At 46.1% G+C, this 19,859-nt stretch overlaps 1 protein-coding gene across 2 annotated transcripts in view; it reads left to right on the top strand.

The window, feature by feature from the left end:
• Positions 1-6,500, top strand: part of LOC138580945 (putative DBH-like monooxygenase protein 2) — a 651,459-nt gene extending 644,959 nt beyond the window's left edge. Inside the window, exon 13 of one of the 2 annotated variants that reach the window (XM_069651883.1) lies at positions 5,964-6,500. In XM_069651883.1, coding sequence (XP_069507984.1) covers positions 5,964-6,167 — 204 coding nt within the window. In that variant the 3' untranslated portion in view covers positions 6,168-6,500. The remainder of the gene's footprint in view (positions 1-5,963) is intronic. The other variant, XM_069651884.1, reaches the window with a different exon arrangement.
• The last annotated feature ends 13,359 nt before the right edge of the window (positions 6,501-19,859 follow it).

The raw sequence follows: 19,859 nt of genomic DNA, 5'->3' as shown, positions 1-19,859 counted from the left end.
CAAACAAGCAATGCGGCGCGATGTGAGCTCTCTAAAGAAGTATCGGAACATTAATGACACTGGAACCGCTATAAAAACTGCAATTCATGCATGTCGTCAAGTTTACCGTAGCTGGTTAAAATCTCAAAAAGTAATAATTGAGCAAGATAGAGCGGATATTCTAATGAAACATCTAGTCCAGAAGAACTCTCGTGAAATCTGGACCATATTACACACAGGCAATTCGAAGCACCTCTCCACTGTATCCAATGCGATTGATGCGGCTCAATGGGAACTTCACTTTGCTAACATCTTTAGCAATCCACTTCATGAATCACCCAGTGACTTAGATCACAAGTCGACATCATGGGACCTGCAAATAACCATGGACGACATCAGAACTGCTATACGGACTTTGAAAAATTCTCATGCTGCAGGCCCAGACCTCATCACAAATATGATGTTAAAAAAGAATGAGGAGCAATGGGCAATCTTTATCGACCATCTGTTCTCTCGATTATCATCTTCAATGACGATTCCTGACTCTTGGCGTAACGCGATAATTGTTCCCATTTACAAAAAGAGCAATCGGGCGGACCCTACTAACTATCGCCCCATTGCCCTGTTGGATACGATGGGAAGATCTTCGCCTCTTTTGTACGCAAAAAACTAGAAGTATGGTCACTGTCCAAGCAAATACCTGACATTCGGTAAACTGGTTTCACCAAGGGTGTCGGCGTGGAAGTAAACTTGCTGCTTCTAACTATCCTCAAGCTAGAAACCCTGAAGGCAAAATCACGACTGTTTTTGGCCTTTATCGATTTACAAGGAGCCTTTGACAGTGTAAATTGCTCTAAATTGTGGCATAAACTAGAAAGGTGGAATTGCCCAAGTAACCTGATTGAACCGATCAGAGCACTTCACTCAAAGACTGTTATCAGCATAAGGCTAAACAACCAAGGAAATCTATCTACGCAGATACCAACAAACATGGGCGTGAAACAGGGTTGCCCCTTGGCCACCGAGCTGTTCAAACTGTTCATCTCTGATATTCCTACTCATCGCAAGACTGTGCGTTGTTTTCCACCCAAACTAAACAACAAAGAAATCGGATGTATCATATATGCCGATGATGTTGTCTTACTAGATCAGACCGAGATCGGCCTGCAGCGGCAATTAACAAATTTACATGACTACTTGAACGCCAACGACCTAGTGTTAAACATCGAGAAGACTAAGATAATCATCATTGGTGGGGCATGTACGAAAAAACAGAATCCATTTACGTGGAAAATTGAAAACAAAAAAAATTATGTGGTGAATTCAATCAGATATCTGGGCATCACTTTCACCAGCTCCATCTGGGAACATTACTGGAAGCAAGACATGATAAGCCGTATGACCCAATTCAGCATACAAGGTCAGTTGTTGAACAAATCATATGGGAAATTCACAATAGTTCCTGTTTTGACTTTTTACGCCCAAAAAGTAATTCCGGTAATTACTTTTGGCTCAGAAGCCGGATGGAATATCGATGCCCAGTTTTGGCAGAAGTTGGAAGGCATCTTTTGGCGACGCGTACTGAATCTCGCGTCCCATACCTCGATGACCCACATCAGGTCTGAACTCTCATTAAATTCCCTTCACACTTGTGTCCTGTGGAAATCACTAATGGCCATGCGCAAAATGAATTTAACTCCAACACCGCCAGCATTTCAAGTCTTTGCTGCGAGGCCTGGTCCAGGAAAATCAAATCTTTTAGAAGAGTGGAAGCAACTAATGGAAGGAACCATACTCATTGCTGACTTGACTCTGGACGACCTTATAATGAGACCACAACTTGCAAAAAAAAAGTTTGAGAACTTGTGTTGGATCCAGAACATTGAACAACGTCTAAAGATGACGACAACCTTGGACTCTGGAATTGGAGCACACAAGTTAAACGTCTTACCTCGATACCTGACAAACTGTCCATCTAGACATCATCGTGATCAGTTTCTCAGATTCCGCTTAAATGCGGTGAAAACTAAACAGATGATGTGGCTTCGTCATTCTAAAGAAGTAAATGACAACTTATGTCGGTTCTGTCAAAACAAAATCGAATCCTTAGAGCATCTCTTGGCAAAATGCCCACGAATTATCTCGAAACGGATGCAGCACCTAGGAAAATTCTTGCCGGCGCCCCTAAGCGATTGAGACTGGTGGTCATATGCCGCGGCCGGTCACTGCGTTCAATTGAGCTGCGCCGTAGTTGATTTTTTGGATTCACTGCAATTAGAGATAAACCCTTGAACATTACAGGGAATGCACTTCTTGGGAAATGGAACTTAGAATGACAAATTTTGAGTTGTACCAGTAAACCCTGGAATGTGTCATTAACTTGTAACAAAAGTCTGATGCCAAAGTAATTGTACTGAGGCATAACAGGATGTTGTTTCAATAAAAAAAATGTTTTAAAAATTGCAATGGCTGAGGTCTCCTTCAATCAACACACTAGTAAGTGGGTTTAACAATCATTTATTTCAATCAAGACAAGGGCTTTTGCGAAAGGGCTAACTCCAACACACCACCAGAAGGGTAGTGCCCAAGTGAGCTGCTAACGTTACAGGTTCAGGCCTTTTTATAACAAAAACTAACATGGAGTCCTATGGCTGACAACAAAGGATACACTTACATAATTGCAATTTCCTGCCTAAACACTTTGGCCGGTATCCCAGTCCTTGCAGGAAGGAGTAGAAAGACCAGACAGGGACTGTTTTTACATACATTACACAAAGGTGCGCGGATGCCAAACAAAGACTATGTTCACATACATTGCAGGAAGGCGCACAGATGGCAAACAAAGACTGTTTTCACATACATTGCAGGAAAGCGCACAGATGTCGGACAAAGACTGTTTCACATACATTGCAGGAAGGCGCTCAGATGTCGGACAAAGACTGTTTCTCACACATTCCAGGAAGTCGCAAATAGGCCGGACACTCTGGGTTCCAAGGGTCATAGGTGTTCAAAACATGCTCAGGATGCAGCTGCAAAGTTGACGTGGGGACTACATAAATTAGCTGTCTCCTCAGTTTCAGTTTCCAGTGGAAATATACTGTGCTCAGCATTTTGTTTTGCTGAGGCAAATAAAATGGCAGTCTTACAAAATGGATTTTATATCAACAAACGACCCTTTTGCAACAGCAACACAAAACATCAATAGGGCCATACCTACTCATCCTCGAGGGATATATCGTTCAATTCTTAGTTATTGTCAGAATATCAATTTTATCTAACCCTTTCATAACTTCTTCCATGTGTATTACTCCATTGGCCAGCATTGCATTGATAGGTTTAGGTGTTAGTGCTCCCATCAGTTTTTTACAACAATCACCTATGAGAGACACACATAAGGGGAAGCATTGTATACAGCGGCAGCAGGCAGCTATTGCTCCTCTTATAGCCAAAATAGGAACAAGGAGTTTCCAACTGCATGATATAATCAGGTTCCAAAACCATGATTCACCATTTCCGTCCCCAATGTCATCATGTATTTGAGCCGCGATCTTATGCATTTAATCAATTACTTAAAAATATTGGTACTGTAATCAGTTATAAGGGTGCAACATGATGTCCCAATTATTTTACAAGCTCCTCCTATCTCTGCTAACATTGTATCCAACACCGGGTGGTTTTGTAATGCAACCATCCGTATGGTTCGCATCTCAGTAGTGATATTTGTGAGGATGTCACTGGTGACATTAAGTTCTCTTTCTACTAGTATAGCCAGATGCCTAATATCTCAGGAGTTCATCAATATTCCTTCTGGCATTGTCATAACCTTCATAAAATCTACAAATTCCTGCCAGGAACTATCCTCATCATTAAAAACACTGCTTCGCCCTCTCTTGTGATTCCCAATACTCGTTATGACCCTCCTAGTTTCTGGCTTTGAGTTTGCTGCCGCCAAGGGTCTGTAATGTAACCCTAATAATAGATAGCTGATGGTACTTCTGCACTTCCAATAACGAGGCAGCCAAAGAAAGGCTTCATTTGTACAAACATAAACTGTTCCTTTCGGGGCCAAGATAGGTGCTGAAATTCTGTTTATATCTACTGTTATCTGACAGTTGTGCTGGCCCAGGAAAATAGCTTTGTTGTGTGTTTGGTTCACTGAAAACAGAAGGAGGCCTTTCTGCTCTACACTCGGTACACTGATTGGAGGGGGGTTCGCTTCTCTTCCCCGCCCTGTTTGAAAATATAGAATAGGGCTGTTGCTTCCCTTGCAGGGAACGGATCTATTCAAATATAGGGTAGCGTTAGGTGTCAGAGTAAATTCACGCAATAGGATATTTCGCAAGGGCCTACACATATCATTATCCACGGTTACTGAATACCACTCGGGTCCGCTATCATGGCTGTGGGGGACATGCATGCAAAGCCAGAGGAAAATAGACTTTGGGCGGGCTATGCCGAGACCAGAAGATAAGAACATGCTCACACTCCCTTTTATTCTCAGGCATAGAGATCCAAAGCAAGGCCAAGTTCAAAGGCCTAATTGGATGACAAACAGTAGGAGTGATGATGGATGTTGGGCTAATTGGGTGGGGAGGCATGACCAGGCCAACCCTCCAGCACCTGGGGTACCAGCTTGCGGGCTGCTAGCGAGTGGAATATTCCAGAAGGGTACAAGCATGCCAACCATACAGGGCCACATATCAAAGAGCCCTATAGCTTAGAGATCCAATGAATCATTGTGTATTTGATGACAGTCACAATGACTTGCATTAGGGACGGACAGAGTTGTCCACCTGGTAGTAGAGACCCAATCACAACCCCATACCCCATAGAAAGTAAACTTAGATGTTTCATGTTACCCTGTCAGAGTAAGTTTTGTAGTTTGCCACTTAGTATGATGTCACGTATGACACATTTTTTATATAAAAGATTGTTTTTTTATGAAATGTTATGGAGAGCGTGTTACTGTTTGACATCTGTTGATGTCCGTTGTACTCCCGGTTTTAGATAATTGTTATTAAAACAGCCAACACCTTTGCCAACTTCCTGAGTTGGTTTTATTATTGATGTTTCAGTAATTTCTCCATCCCCATCCACCCTGTAGAGTGTTACCTTGTCTTAAAAGGCCCACATGGGTTCACCGGTATGCGGTTATACCGGCACATTAATACTACACCGGCCAACTTGTACTGAGGCCCATAGTCTATGGAGAGAGAGATCATGGAAGTTACAGACCACAACATCTGGAAAGCTGCAGGTTGTAGAACCCTGAGTTAAATAATAGAAAAGCTCACCAAGCTTTCAGCTTGTGGCAGCAAGTGTTATTTAAACAGTTACTATAATTAACCAAGGTAATCAAGCACTTAGAGCATGTCCTTCTTTGCAAGAAATTCACATCTTTCTACATGCGTGTGTACCCCAAAAAAGTAACGATGCATGTTTTTTTGGTATGTGCACCAACAAAATGATTGCACATTCTTCACAGTGTCCCACTTCTAAACACCCATTGCCGTTATTGGGAAACTGAACAAATGGAAAGAATGTGTGACATTTCACAATGGTAATGATTTAAAAATACAACCACACACTATTAGGTTTGAGTGATTTGGCAATAGACTTTCAGCAGCTGCTCGTGGGAAATGTGATTTCCCCTTTGCATACTGTTCTGCAAGTAGTATACATCCAGTATTGTTATGTAGCGCTGCATGCTGGTGTTCATTCTTCTAAGCACTCTGTGTTTAGGTAGATGAGGGAGCTGAGTCCCTGGTAGGCAAAGTAGTATTTCCCGAATCAGAACATTTGATGTAATGGGAAAGGCAGGAACAGATGAGTTCCATAGAAGAGGACATCACATTCCCTAAGGCGCCTCAAGGCATACATATAAGATTACAGGGATATATTCTGTGGATTTATGTGTGAACTGAGTTCTTATGTTGTGTGTGTTCTGCCACAAACCTCATTCCCTCTTTCCTTTGTCTTCACAGGAGTATGCCAGCGATGTGGGCCCAATCTTCAGGATCCAGGAGCCAGCCGACGGGAACATCACTGATTCTAGCAACTCAGGAAGACCCTGCACCCTCACCTCGCTGCTCCCGGACTCTGCCTCTGCTCCTTACCCCAGTTGGTATTCACTTGTTGAGGTCCTACTGCTCCAGGCTTCCCTTATCTGGCTCTCAAAGGACGTTTAAAGGTCAGGACAGTTCCAGAGATGAGTTGACTGGCCTGGTTCATTGGCGATCATGTCCTTCCAGTGTATTGAGTTTGATGGCTCTCATTGGTCAAACCTCTGCTTGAAATGGAAAGAAAAGTGCAGGTACTCACTGATCTAGGTTAAAGTGGCTCCAGGGAAAACGCCTGGCAGAGTCCAGAAATTGCACCCAGACCCCAACAAGGTGCTCCACCCCATTTATATTATTCTCACACAGAACTGTTTTGCCCTTGTGTGTGATCATCTGCTCTGTGCATACCATTTTGACTCCTGCTCAATGTCTTATAATTAAAGTTTACCATCCAGAAGACAACTTCGTCTGAGCCTACAGAGTTCTTTCCTCTTCTTTCGGCTTGTTGTGATCATTGCCCAATGGACCCTCTAAGATATTCTGCCTGATGTTCATGCTACCACAATTCTATGCATGCTCTGAATACCTGGTCTCCATGCTGAAAACCTCCCAAAAAACAAATGTGAGGAACGTCAGCCATTTTCAAATCAAGCCCTAGGCTGAAAACATTGACTTTCTTGACAATGTCTCCATGGCAAACATTTACCCTTTCCTAAAATGCCCCGTTTTGAAGGACCACAATTTTGAAATGCCCCCATACCTGAAATGTTCCATGTCGCTCTACTTGAAATTCTATGGGGGCGTGGGCCGCGTGGCCTAATGCCGTAAGAAGATGGACGCTTAGTCTCGTAGCTCTGTCCTATGCACCTACAAATTCGGCATTATATTAGGAGTATATAATTTTTATTGACTTACTTTTTTTCCTTAATCCCACATTTGGTTGCTGCCAGCACTCCGGTGGTCTTTTCAAATGAATTACGCCCTCTCTTCTGTGTTCGATGAACCTCGGCATTGATCCTCGCAGACTGCAGCCTCAGGCGTTCGGCTCCCTTGAGGAGAATTTCAGAGTCACGCCCACTGCGACGTGCCGGCTTGGGCCTGGTTGGCCCCTTCTTCATATCACTGCAGTCGCTGGCACCCACGGAAAAGTCTCAAAGTAAGAATGGAGGGGAAAAAAAAGAATGCACTTCCTGATCACGTTCTAACAACTGAGGAGATTTAAATGTACAAGAGCACCTTAGACAGCACATTCTCTGCAATACTATTTTTCCACACATAGTTTGGAAAATGCTATTAACCAGATATATACTGGCAGTATTATTTCATAAACAAGCTGTTTAAAGTATAACAGGAGGCATCATGTTTCCTTCCTAAAAAAATTTTTGCATACCAAATTGACAGTTCTGTTTACACAATAACATAAAGAGGCAGACTCTCACCCCTTCTTTTTCCTGCAATTGTGGGGCCTTTTAATGCAAATACTTTAACACCTCCCGCAGCAAATGCTTATGTATAATCTCTCAGCTCATTCTTAAAGGATTAAACGAGGATGTGATAGTACCAGGAAAACCCACGCTAACCATTATTCAAATAATCAGCAGTTTGTGCTAGCTGCATCATTAGTACTACAGAACTGGTGGTTCTTCATAAATTAATCTGTGGTTTGCGCCTTATTATTCTCTAGTGTTCCCATCCAACCTCCTTAAATAGGAATAACACTATATGCATAATATGGAAGTAATAATTGGAAACCATAGGATTCTATGTCAACAGACCAACCATTTTTTCTTAGTCTGAAAATACCACCTTTAGCCATATTTAAGAGTACCCTTTCACTGGATTTTGGCATACGCTGCAGATATTACAGGCATCTTTGAGAAGTTCATCTCTAAACTCATTCAAATATTTCAACAACCTTAATATTCATATTTATACCAACTAACAACATGGCTGCCAATAAAAAAAATACAATGACCACAAAAGAATCTAATGTTTTGGCCTCTAACCTCAAGAGACCCAAGAACGACTCACCACCACTGCTGGGTATCTCTGATCCAGCCATTGATGCCATATTATGTTAATGTTTGTTTTGTTTGTTTGTTTGTTTATTTTATTTGTATGGCGCTCCAAACCCAGAGGTAGAAGGGCGCTTAAGAATTTGGTTACATAGTTGAGAAGTATCTGTGTGTTGCATACTTCGTACAGGTTTATAATATGTACATATATATACAGAGGTCAATAAATAGAGCATGTGTAGTGCGTACAATATACAATTTTCAGAGTAAGTACAGTGTCTAAGCTAGTAATCGCGCAGGTCTAGAGTTAGTGGTGTTGTTCTTTGTTTAGCAGCCAGCTAATGACCTGCTTCCTAAAGATCTGGAAGGATTCGAGGGTTTTGATGTTGAGCGGTAGGGAGTTCCAGAGTTGGGGGGCAAGCACTGTAAAGCTTGCCCCTCCAGCTCTTTTTAGGTGGAACCTGGGTACTAGTAGACAAAGAGTGTTGGAGGATCTGGTGAGTCTAGTGGCAGGTTTCAGGGTGAGTTTATTAGCTAGATAGGGTGCTGCTAGGTGGTTGAGGGCTTTGTACGTGAGGCAGATGACTTTTAGATCAATTTTTTGGCGTATGGAGAGCCATTTGCAGGCTTTCCTAGTGGCAGAGATCTGCTCTTGTCTTGGAATGTTGAGGGCTGCGCGCAAGGCGTTATTTTGAGTTACCTGCAATTTATTGAGTACGGATTGATTAGCGCCAAGGAACAGGCTGTTGCAGTAATCCAGTTTGGATTGTATTAGTGCCCTGGCAAGGGTGAGGCAGCTGTTGGGTGATAGGAAGGGTCTGCTGGCCCTAATGAGCTTGCCGGTATAGGCAGCAGCTGAGGCTGTCATATTGGTATGTTTGCTAAGGTTAGTGTTGGCATCTAGATAGAAGCCAAGGGTCTTTACGCTTTTGGCTATGGGAATGGAATGACCATCGATGGTTATGTTGTTATAGCTAGGGTCAAGTTTGGTTAGGGTGTTGGGGGAGCCGACGATTAGGAGCTCTGTCTTCTCATCATTCAGGCAGAGACCATGGGAGGCCATCCATGCCTGAATGATGGAGAATATTTTGTTGATCCGGGCAGAGTCTTCTTGGTAATTACCAGAGATAGTGAGGAGTATCTGGGTGTCATCTGCGTAGTTAGTGTAGGTGACACCCAGATGGTCCAGTTGGTCGAATAGAGGCTTTGTAAATATGTTGTACAAAGTGGGGGATACACATGAACCTTGTGGGACCCCGCATGTGATGGGGATGGGGTCTGCAGCAGCAGTGGTGGAGAAGACTCGTATGGTTCTGTTTGCCAGGAAGGATTGTATCCATGTGATGGCAGGTGAGGAGAAGTGGGCTGCGGTGGCAAGGTGGTTACAGAGGACCTCATGGCTGACCAGGTCAAAGGCCGCTGAGAGGTCTAGGAGGAGTAGGATTGCGGCATTGCCTTTGTCTTTTATTTCATCAATCTGGCTTTTGAGATCAACAAGGGCGGTTTCAGTTCCGTGTTGAGGTCTGAAGCCAGATTGACGTATTCCTAGTAGTTGGTTGGATTCTAGGTATTCCTGAATTTGGATGTAGGCGACTCTGTCCAGGATTTTCAGTAGGAAGGGGACTGTGGTGATGGGCCTATAGTTTGTGGGTGTGGCCGGATCGAGGGATTGTTTTTTCAGGAGAGGGAGAACCCATGATTGTTTTAGGTTGCTGGGGATGGAGCTGTTGGTGAAGGATAAGTTGATGAGTTTGGTGATGAAGGGGGAGAGCTCTCTGGCTGCATCTTTTATGATTTGAGCCGGGCAGCTGTCTCCTTTACAGTTAGAGGGTTTCAAGGAGGTGATGATTTTTTGAACTTCCGGGATGGTGACTTTTTTGAACGAGAAGCCTGCGCTGGTGTTGTTAGGTGTGGGTAGGCTAAGGTTGGTGACATTGTTGTTGAATAGTTGTAGCCGTTTGTTTTCGATTTTAGTTTGGAGTCCTAAGATTTTGTTGTTAAGGGCGTTCTGGATGTTGGTGCACCAGGATTTGTCTTTTAGGCAGGTTTCTGGGGGCGAAATAGGGTTTTCTAGTTCCTTCAAAATTTTGAATAATTCTTTAGTGGAGGATCCTGCCTGAGTGATCCTGGTGTTGTAAGAATCTTTTTTGGTCCTGATTATCTCGCTTTTGTAAAGTGAGGATAGGTTAGTGAGGTTGGATTTGTTTTCCTCAGTGGGGTTAGTCTTCCAGGTGTGGTGAGCTTTAGCTTTCTCTTTCCTAAGTAGTTTGAGCTCAGGGGTGTACCACGAGTTCAGATGAGCTTTGGGTTTGGCTTTGCGTATTTTCAAGGGGGCAACGGTTTCCATTGCTTTGGCCATGGAATCATTGAAGGTGTCGATCAGCAGGTTTAAGTCAGCGTTAGCTGGGAGAGCATTGAGGGTAGGTAAGACCAATGGTAGTAAGGCTTCCGCAGTGATGTTGCGTTTGTTCCTGGTGGGGCATGCTGGAGCCATGGGGTGCTTATTGGGCAGTACCTGATTGGTGTTAACCTCAAGGGGGATCATGTGGTGATCGGTCCATGCCAGAGGTTGGGGGTCTTTGCAGGTTATGTTGCAGTTGTGGGTTGCTACCCAATCAAGGGTTCTGCCTTTTTGGTGGGTAGGGAGCACAATGCGTTGAGTGAGACCGTGATCAGTTAGGATATTGGCTAGGGAAGCAGCAGGTGCGTCGTTTGGGTCTTGGTAGCCGAGGTTGAAATCTCCAAGGATCATGAATTGTGCTGTTGGTTTGGAAGTTTTGGTGATGAGGGATGTGATGTCTTCTTCGAAGGTCCCGGGGGGACCTGGGGGTCTATATAAGAGGTGGATGGTTATCGTGGTTGTGGGGGAGGTTTGTAGTTTGGTTGTGAGTAGCTCGCAGGATGTGCATGCGACTGTGTCGGTTGGTCTGAGGCCTAAGGCGGATTTGGATATGATTGCTACGCCTCCACCTCTGGCGTTTGGTCTGTCCGCTCTAAGGATAGTGTATTTGTCTGGGATGGCTAGCGCTAAATAGGGTCCGGACGCTTCATGGAGCCTGTTAATGTTAAAGGACATTTGTACCGCGCACTATCACCACCGGAGTGGTCCCCTGGCGCTCTGCGGCTCTGAAAGAAGAGGGGAGGTTGAGTTAGTGGGCGGAAGCAGGAAAAGTGCAAGAGAGCAGTGATGTGCTGTTGGCGGCCTCAGCTCGGTGGGTCCGTTGGGTGGGCCTGGGGTGTTTGCGGCCGGTAGTCGTCGTGTACTGTTGTGCAAGGCTATGTGTGTTTTTGTTTTGTTGTTGCAATGTAGTGAAGTTTGTGCGGTTTGTTGTGCTGTAGGTTTTGGTTGTTTTTGGATTGGAGTTTGAGAGGTGTATGCAGAAAGGGAAATTGTTAGTAGGGTTGGTTAGTTTGCGTCTCTATCCTGAATTGAGGCGCTCGGCTTGCATAGTCTCCCCTGATGCAGCTCTGTCCTGATCTGGGTCCGACTGGCATACAGGTTCCTTACTCCTCTGGCCCCCACCTCTAACATGCTCTCTCATAGCTCCCCTTATCCTCCCTTCATACTCCTGTGGCCAGTGCACCTGCCAATGTCAACCTCTCGGGTAGTGTGAGATTGCCAATATCTCGATAATTCCACACCACTGTGGTACCTGGCGGTAACTAAGGGGCGGGCGATAGTGTTGGTGGGATTGTCTGGGGTAGTTGACTCAGTCTCTGTGCGTGCCGCCTGTGTTCCAGTCTATCCGGTGTCACCCGTTCCAGGTGCCATGGGAGTTACTCTCTCAGGTCAGGGATGTCTGTGTCTTTATCAGAAATTGGATCACTTAAACCCTTCATCGAGACTACAAATCAAAAACTACAACAACTAGATGACATATGGAAGGGTTTTGAAAATAGAATGGATGAGATGGAGAGAAGAGTTGGTCTAGTGGAGGAGGTTTCTCCCAAAGTGGCACTACTTGAGAAGTCTATCAAAGACCTTCAAAGGCACAATGAAGATTTAGAAAATAGTAGCCAACTTAACAATCTTTGCATTTCAGGTCTGCCGGATGGCTCAGAAGGCAATAACACCAGAGCTTTTTTTAAAAAAGTTTCTATCAACTCTGCTCCACCTACCTTCTGATTTAATACTTAATATTCAACGAGCTCACAGAATTGGTAAGACATCCATCTCTACCACTTCAAAAGCATCGTCCAGAACACTGATTTTTTATCTTCTGGAATATTCCCAACTTCAACACATCCTGTCTGCTGCTAAGGAATGAAAATCTCTCATTTGGAATGGCAATAAGATATATATCTCAAAAGATGTTGGTAAAACTACGGGCCAACGTAGGAAAATATTCCTATCCTTCCGATCAGTCTTAAAACAGCTTAATATTTGATATGGTCTGAGCACCCCTGTTCATTCAAAGTAACACATGATGGTCGTACAACCATGTTTGACAAACCTGCCGACCTTAGAGCTTTTATACGTTCCATCAAATCTGAAGGAATGGATACATCAGCTCCTGCCAACACTTCGCCCTCCTCTATCACATGAATGAATGTATTTCTCCCTCATCAGATTTTCTATCTTTTATATAATGCAATGATTATCAATTAACCTTAATATGTGGGACGGATGTTCTTGCAACGTCGTTTTCCATCCTGAGTCGCTCTTTCCCCTTTTGTTTGACGACTCAGCGGGCATCACCCTTCCCTGCAATTTTACTCTCCCGTTATTTCCTGTATCCCCTCTGGTCTTTATTTCGAGTGGATTGTGTCCTCCAACATATTCCTCATTTTAGATGTATTCCATCCAGCTTTGCTGCTCTTTGTACATTTTTTCGGCAGAGGGCGCTGTGCGTCGATGTTGTCGAGTCGATAGTCCCTCGAGGACCTCTGTCGAGGGTGACGTCATCGGGTGTATAAGTAGCACGCGCGGCGCCCGTTGGCTACAGTTCCGTTTTTCTGCAGTACGTTGCTTCGGACATTCGGCGCGCCTCGAGTTCTGCCAGGAAATATAATATTACGAGAAGAAATAATGTCCTTGTCATCGACGCCGACCACGACCCCAAGATCGGGTTTCAAGAAATGCAAGTCATGCAGCTCAAAAATCTCGATCACGGACCTGCACCACGAGTGTTTGTGGTGTCTCGGGGAAGGCCACGACATGGAGGCCCGTTCGAAGTGTCAGGCAATGACGGGAAAGACCTTGCGAGAAAGGAGAGGAAAGCTACAGGTAGGTCGGTGTCACGCCACATTGGAGACCGGGGTCTGCTGCGCCCGCTCGTCCCTTCACCTCCTGGCGAGTCTACCCGCGCTTCCGCGCTTGGGGGCTCGCCAGAGGGAGAGCGTTGGGTGTCGGGGCCGGAGGTCTACGGCGCATGCGCGGAAGACCTCTGTCTCGGTTCCGTGCATGCGCCGTGGACTGGGCTCGAGCCCTCGGAAGGGCTTGCCTTCCAGGACTCGCTTTGGATACGCCGGCGCCCGGAGGTGAAGCGGCTTGCGTTCCAAGCCTCACGGGCGCCGGCGACCCATAAAAGGAGCCGCAGTTCGAGGCAAGCCGCGTCTCAACGCGGTTTGCTTCGTTCTGCGAGCTTCCTACCTGGGCTGCCTGCCACTCACCTGAGCCCGCTCTGGGCTGCCTGCTACCTTACCTGAATTCTTCCCTGGGCCTGCAGTCTACCTTACCTGAGTTCCACCCTGGGGCTACCTGCTACCTTACCTGAGTTCCTCCCTGGGCCTGCAGCATATCTTACCAGAATTTCTCCCTGGGCCTGCCAGTTTACCTTACCTGAATTTCTCCCTGGGCCTGCCAGCTTACCTTACCTGGGTTCTCCCTGGGCTGCCAGCTTATCTTACCTGGGATCTCCCTGGGCCTGCCAGTTTACCTTACCTGGGTTCTCCCTGGGCCTGCCAGCATTACTTACCGTGGTTCTCCCTGGGCCAGCCAGCTTAGCTTACCTGGGTTCTCCCTGGGCCAGCCAGTTTACCTTACCTGGGTTCTCCCTGGGCCAGCCAGCTTACCTTACCTGGGTTCTCCCTGGGCCTGCCAGCTTACCATACTTGGGTTCCCCTGGCTCTGCAAGCAACTTACCAGAATAAACTCAGGATCTGCCGGCATACTTTTACCTGGACCTCCCTGGGTCTGCCAGCATACACTGACCAAGGTCCCCAGCAATTGCTGGCCTAGAGTAACCTTTCGGTCTCCTTCAGTTAGATCTCCTGCTCAGCCTTGGTTCCTTCCTTTCCTGTCCGGCCTTAACCTCTTCATCCGTTCCTGTGGACCAAGAATATACCTGCCACGCCGGAATCTTAGACCTCCGCTTCAGTTCACGTACTTTGGACTTTATTCCAACGGACTCCATCCCAGCCTGTGATCTGCAACAAGACCGTAGCCTCTCCTGCCTGTGCTTGCACAGTCCCTTCGTCACGTTAATCAGGAGAGTGCTTTCCGTGTCATTGGGAATCGGCCCATCCTCCACCCAGTATCAGTTTTTGGGTGGTGGAGAGGCTGGTCTCTCGTGCCACAAGCTCATCTTTCGACTGTATACAGACTGGCGACCTCGGCAAGATCAAAGACCAAGAAACCAGGTACGCAGCCCTCTCGTGCTTCCCAACTTGACAGTCGGCAGGATCGGAAAGCCTCTAGCGTTGAGTCGAGACCCCATGGAGAAAAATCTCTGACGCGAAAGGCATAGATCCAGATCTCGAAGCGATTCTCATCGCTCGTCGTCTTCGTCGAAAAAGTCGAAGAAACAACGCCATAGATGTCCCTCCACCTCGTCGTCAGACGAGTCTCCGAAAATGAAATGCCCCACAAAACATTTGTCTTCCGAAGAGTGGGAAGCATTTAGGGTCAAAATGATGGAGGTGTTTGAGAAAGTGAAGCCTCGGTCCGCGCCTTCTTCGGAAGCCGGCCGGGAGCGTCATCGCTCCAATACTCGCCCACCCTCGAGCCCGGGTGATCGTAAAAGAAAGGATAGAGAACCTTCCAGGACGCCGAGCGAAAAACGCTCGAGTCGAGTCGACCGCTCGAGGTCACCGACGCCGTCCGAGACCTTCCACACCTCGAAGGGGAAACTGTTGAAGACCGCCTCGACGCCCTCGAAGCAGACCCTGTCGACGACCATGATGTCATCGACGCCGTCGACGCCTTTATCGACGTCGACGCCAAAACCTTTGGCGCCAAAGGCTCCAACCAAGCCAGGGCAGCTAGAAAAGGAGAATACTGCAAGACATGTATCTTCGTCAAAATCTAGTATTACACCTCCTCCTCCTCCTCCTCCGCCTCTCCCAGAGAAGGTTTTCAAGCCTCTCCCTAGGAAGGAGTTTTTCAAATCCTTGACCTCAATTTTTGAGGATCAGGAGAGATCCGAAGAGGAAGATGTAACTTTTGGGTTGGAATATGGCACCCAAAATATCCCAGAATGCTTAATATCGGAAGAAAGCAGGATGAAGGATTTGGTGGAGTCCTTACATAATGCAAGTGGCATTAATACCTCTCCTGAGAATGATTTTGGTAGACCAGATCCAGGAGAGCATGCCAGTCCATCTTATTGCCAATTAATGACAAAGGTGGTAGACTACTTGGGATGGGCTAAACCAACAGCCCAATTCGTCCAGGACGATTTGACAGACATATTGGATCATGGTCCCACTGAAGACCCAGTTTTACCTTTTCATGTAGCCTTACAAAACAGGGTGGCCAAGGATTGGGAAACTCCGGATTCTATTCCTCCGGTGAATAAATCCCTAGCATCAAAATACCACCCAGCCAGTAGCGACCCCGGCTATCTGTCAAAACATCCAACTCCTGAGAGTTTGGTCATACAGGCAGCCACAGCTTCCAACAAACTTCTGTACCCGTCTATCCCTCCAGACAGGGACGATAAGCGTGTGGATGGTTCAATCCTATCGTTATTATACCTCATACGGGAAGACGAGAGGAATGGCCAGTCAAAGGGGCCAAAGAAAAGCCACTTGTGGTGGACGAGGAAAACGTGCTAAGCCAGCTCCAGCTGTAGCCTCTTTGCCATCAGCGGCTGCAACATCCGCCACAAAACCACTTAGAGGACTTGCACCACAAAACACCTGAAGGAGGCAGGCTGTTGCAGCATCTGCAAGAATGGCGAGCCATTACTTCAGATGTTTGGGCTCTAGAAATAATAGCCCAACGCTATTGCCTTCCTTTTCTAAAGCAACCTCAAAGCAATCCACCAGGGAGACACACGTTGAAGTTTTCAAATCCGCTCCTACAGCTGGAAGTTCTAACCCTGCTGGAGAAAGGTGCCATAGAACCAGTACCTGCAGCGGAGAGGAACAAGGGTTGGTACTCCCCGTATTTTTTTATCCCCAAAAAGGACGGAGGACTGAGACCCATCTTGGACTTAAGAAGCTTGAACAAGTTCCTCAGGAAGGACAAGCTCAAGATGGTTACTCTTTCTCAGATCCTTCAGGCTCTTCAACTCCAGGACTGGTTGGTGTCATTGGACCTCCAGGATGCTTATTTTCATGTGCTGATTCATCTCAAGCACAGAAAATACCTGAGGTTCGTCGTTGACGACTCACACTATCAGTTTCGAGTCCTGCCATTCGGGCTGACCTCCGCCCCGAGGGTCTTCACCAAGTTAATGGTAGTGATGGCAGCGCACCTCAGGAGAGGGGGGATTCATGTCTACCCCTACCTGGACGACTGGCTGATCAGAGCGTGCTCTGCCGAGCAAGCTTTGGATCATCTGAAAGTCACCTGCCACTTCCTCCACAAACTGGGCTTCTCCCTCAACTTAAAGAAGTCTCAAATGTCACCTTCCCAACAGCTTCAATACATAGGAGCTGTATTAGACACATCCTTGGGAAAGAGCTCGCCTCCCAAAACAAGGGCTCAAAACATTCTTCAGATGGTTTCAAAATTCCAAAATGCCCAGAATCTCCAGGCTTACGACTTTCTGCGGTTTCTCGGCCTCATGGCATCCTGCATTTTTCTGGTGCCAGAGGCACGCTTGAGGATGAGATCCCTTCAATGGGCCCTAAAGACTCAGTGGTCCCAGTCCTCGGGTCAAATGACGGATCTTCTTCAGATTCCGAACAAGGTCAGACAAGACCTTCTATGGTGGACCTGTGCAGAGAACATCTTAAAGGGAGAACCCTTTTGGCAACCATGGCCGGAGGTCACAGTAGTGACGGACGCCTCCCTCCTGGGGTCGGGAGCACATGCCAACGATTTGACAATAAACAGTCGCTGGTCTCCATCGGAGTCCAAACTACATATCAACCTTTTGGAGCTGAGGGCAATCAGACTAGTGCTGAAGGCCTTCCTGCCATCTGTCAGGGGAAAGACTGTCCTGATAATGACGGACAACACAGTGGCCATGCACTATCTAAACAAAAGAGGAGGTGTGGGGTCACTACCACTGTGCAGAGAGGCAATGCAGCTCTGGTAATGGGCGATTCAAGAGGGAATCTCTTTAACGGCAATTCATCTAGCCGGGGAAGGGAATTTGACAGCAGATGCTCTGAGCAGGCAGAGCACGGTGTCCCACGAATGGAAATTGGCTCAGGAAGTCATTCAAGAGATCTTCGCCCTTTGGGGAACCCCTCAGGTAGACCTATTCGCAACCAGTACCAACCGAAAATGCAAAAGGTATTGCTCAAGGGAATTTCCCCCGAGAGGAACCCTGGGGGACGCGTTCGTGGTGGAGTGGAATTTCCCACTATTGTACGCGTTCCCTCCGATTCCCGTCATTCCTCAGGTAATCAGGAGGCTGAGACGCTTCGGGAACCGCATGATCCTAATTGCCCCGGATTGGGCCAGGAGAACGTGGTATCCGGACCTTCTAGATATGTCCATCTGTCCTCCAGTACGTCTTCCTCAGAGAGAGAACCTTCTCTCTCAAATGGGAGGTCAGGTTCTCCACCCAGAGGTCAGAACACTCAACCTTCATGCTTGGTATCTGAAAGGCTGAGATACAGGGATTGGAACCTTCCAGATGATGTGATGGAGGTGTTGCTTTCGGCAAGAAGGCCAGCAACAACCGTTGCCGTTGGAAAAAGTTTTTCAACTGGTGCAGGGAAAAGAATGTCGATCCTTTTCTATGTTCTATTCCGGAAGTACTATCTTTCCTTCTGACCCTAGCACATAGAGGTCTGAATATCAGAACAATAACAGGTCACCTTGCGGCGCTTTCCATCTTCAATCACTCATCGGAAGAATGCTCCTACTTCAAAATTCCTTTCATAACACAATTCATAAAAGGTCTCACTAATGTGTTTCCTCCTCACCCATTTCAAGTACCGATTTGGGATCTAAATTTGGTATTAAAATTCTTAATGTGTGCCCCTTTTGAGCCTATGCACACGTGTCCATTAAGATTATTAACATGGAAAACAGCATTCTTAGTTGCTCTAACATCAGCAAGAAGAGTGAGCGAATTGCAGGCACAGTCTTCTGGGCCACCCTATACTGTGTTCCATAAGGACAGGCTTGTGTTGAGGGTTAAACCATCATTTTTATCGAAGGTAATATCTGATTTTCATTTAAATCAGAAAATTGTTTTACCCTCGTTCTATCCTCCACCGCATCCATCTAAGGAGGAAAAAAGACTACACAGACTGGACCCAAAAAGAGCTTTAAGCTTTTACATCTCTAGGCTTTCTAGACTTAGAGTGGACAACCAGTTGTTTATAGGCTACACTGGAAGAAAGCTGGGTCAATCAGTAACAAAACAAACAATTTTGCGCTGGATCGTGCTTTGCATTTCAGAATGCTACAGACTAGCACAAAAAGACCCACCTGAAGGGTTAAGAGCTCATTCCACCAGAGGCATTGCCTCTTCCACAGCCCTTCAAAGAGGTGTCCCTATAAGGTCCATTTGCGAAGCAGCAACTTGGTCTTCGCTTCACACCTTCTCAAAATTCTATAACCTGGATGCTTCCCAATCTAGGGAGCTAACTTTTGGAAAAGTAGTGCTTTACTCTGCCATCTAAGGGCATTTAAAAATAAAAAATTTGAAAAAATTAAAAATCTGACCCCTCCTCCAGAGGAACTATGCAAAATACTGCTTTGGGAGCCTATCTAAGATGAGGAATACGTTGGAGGGCACAATCCACTCGAAGAACAAGTTACTTCTTACCTGGTAACGTTCTTTTGATTGGATGTTCCTCCAACGTATTCCTCATCGCCCTCCCAACCTACCCCTCTGTATATTTTTTCTGGGTTATTGCCATCTCAAATCTCGCAAGGCTGATACCTGTCTGCCGGCACAATCTACACAGTACAAGATCACAGATACAAAAGAGGGGAAAAACAGAACTGAGGCCAACGGGCGCCGCACGTGCTACTTATACACCCGGTGACGTCACCCTCGACGGAGGCCCTCGAGGGACTATCGACTCGACGACACCGACGCACAGCGCCCTCTGCTGAAAAAATTTCCAAAGAGCAGCAAAGCTGGATGGAATACATCTAAGATGAGGAATACGTTGGAGGAACATCCAATCGAAAGAAAGTTACCAGGTAAGAAATAACTTGTTCTTCTGTATTAACATTAAGTACCTTACTTAACTTGTTTATGATCAGACCCCCAACCTGTCCTTCCCCTACCCGATGTGTCCTCCTCCTGTGTCTTCTTATGAATATCTATGATTTATTTTGTAGTATGTTGGCACTACAACTCTACATCTGCATGGTATCAGGTTATGTAACCATCATTTTTGATATGTTACGATGATATTCAAATGTGTCACATGGAACATAAAAGGTTGCAATAACCCGATTAAGAGATGTAAGGTCATATCTCATCTTAAACTCTACCCTTCT

The sequence above is a fragment of the Ambystoma mexicanum genome, chromosome 3p (assembly GCF_040938575.1).
Source record: "Ambystoma mexicanum isolate Mex_15411 chromosome 3p, UKY_AmexF1_1, whole genome shotgun sequence".
NCBI lineage: Eukaryota > Metazoa > Chordata > Amphibia > Caudata > Ambystomatidae > Ambystoma > Ambystoma mexicanum.
This window is presented reverse-complemented; position numbering and strand designations above follow the sequence as displayed.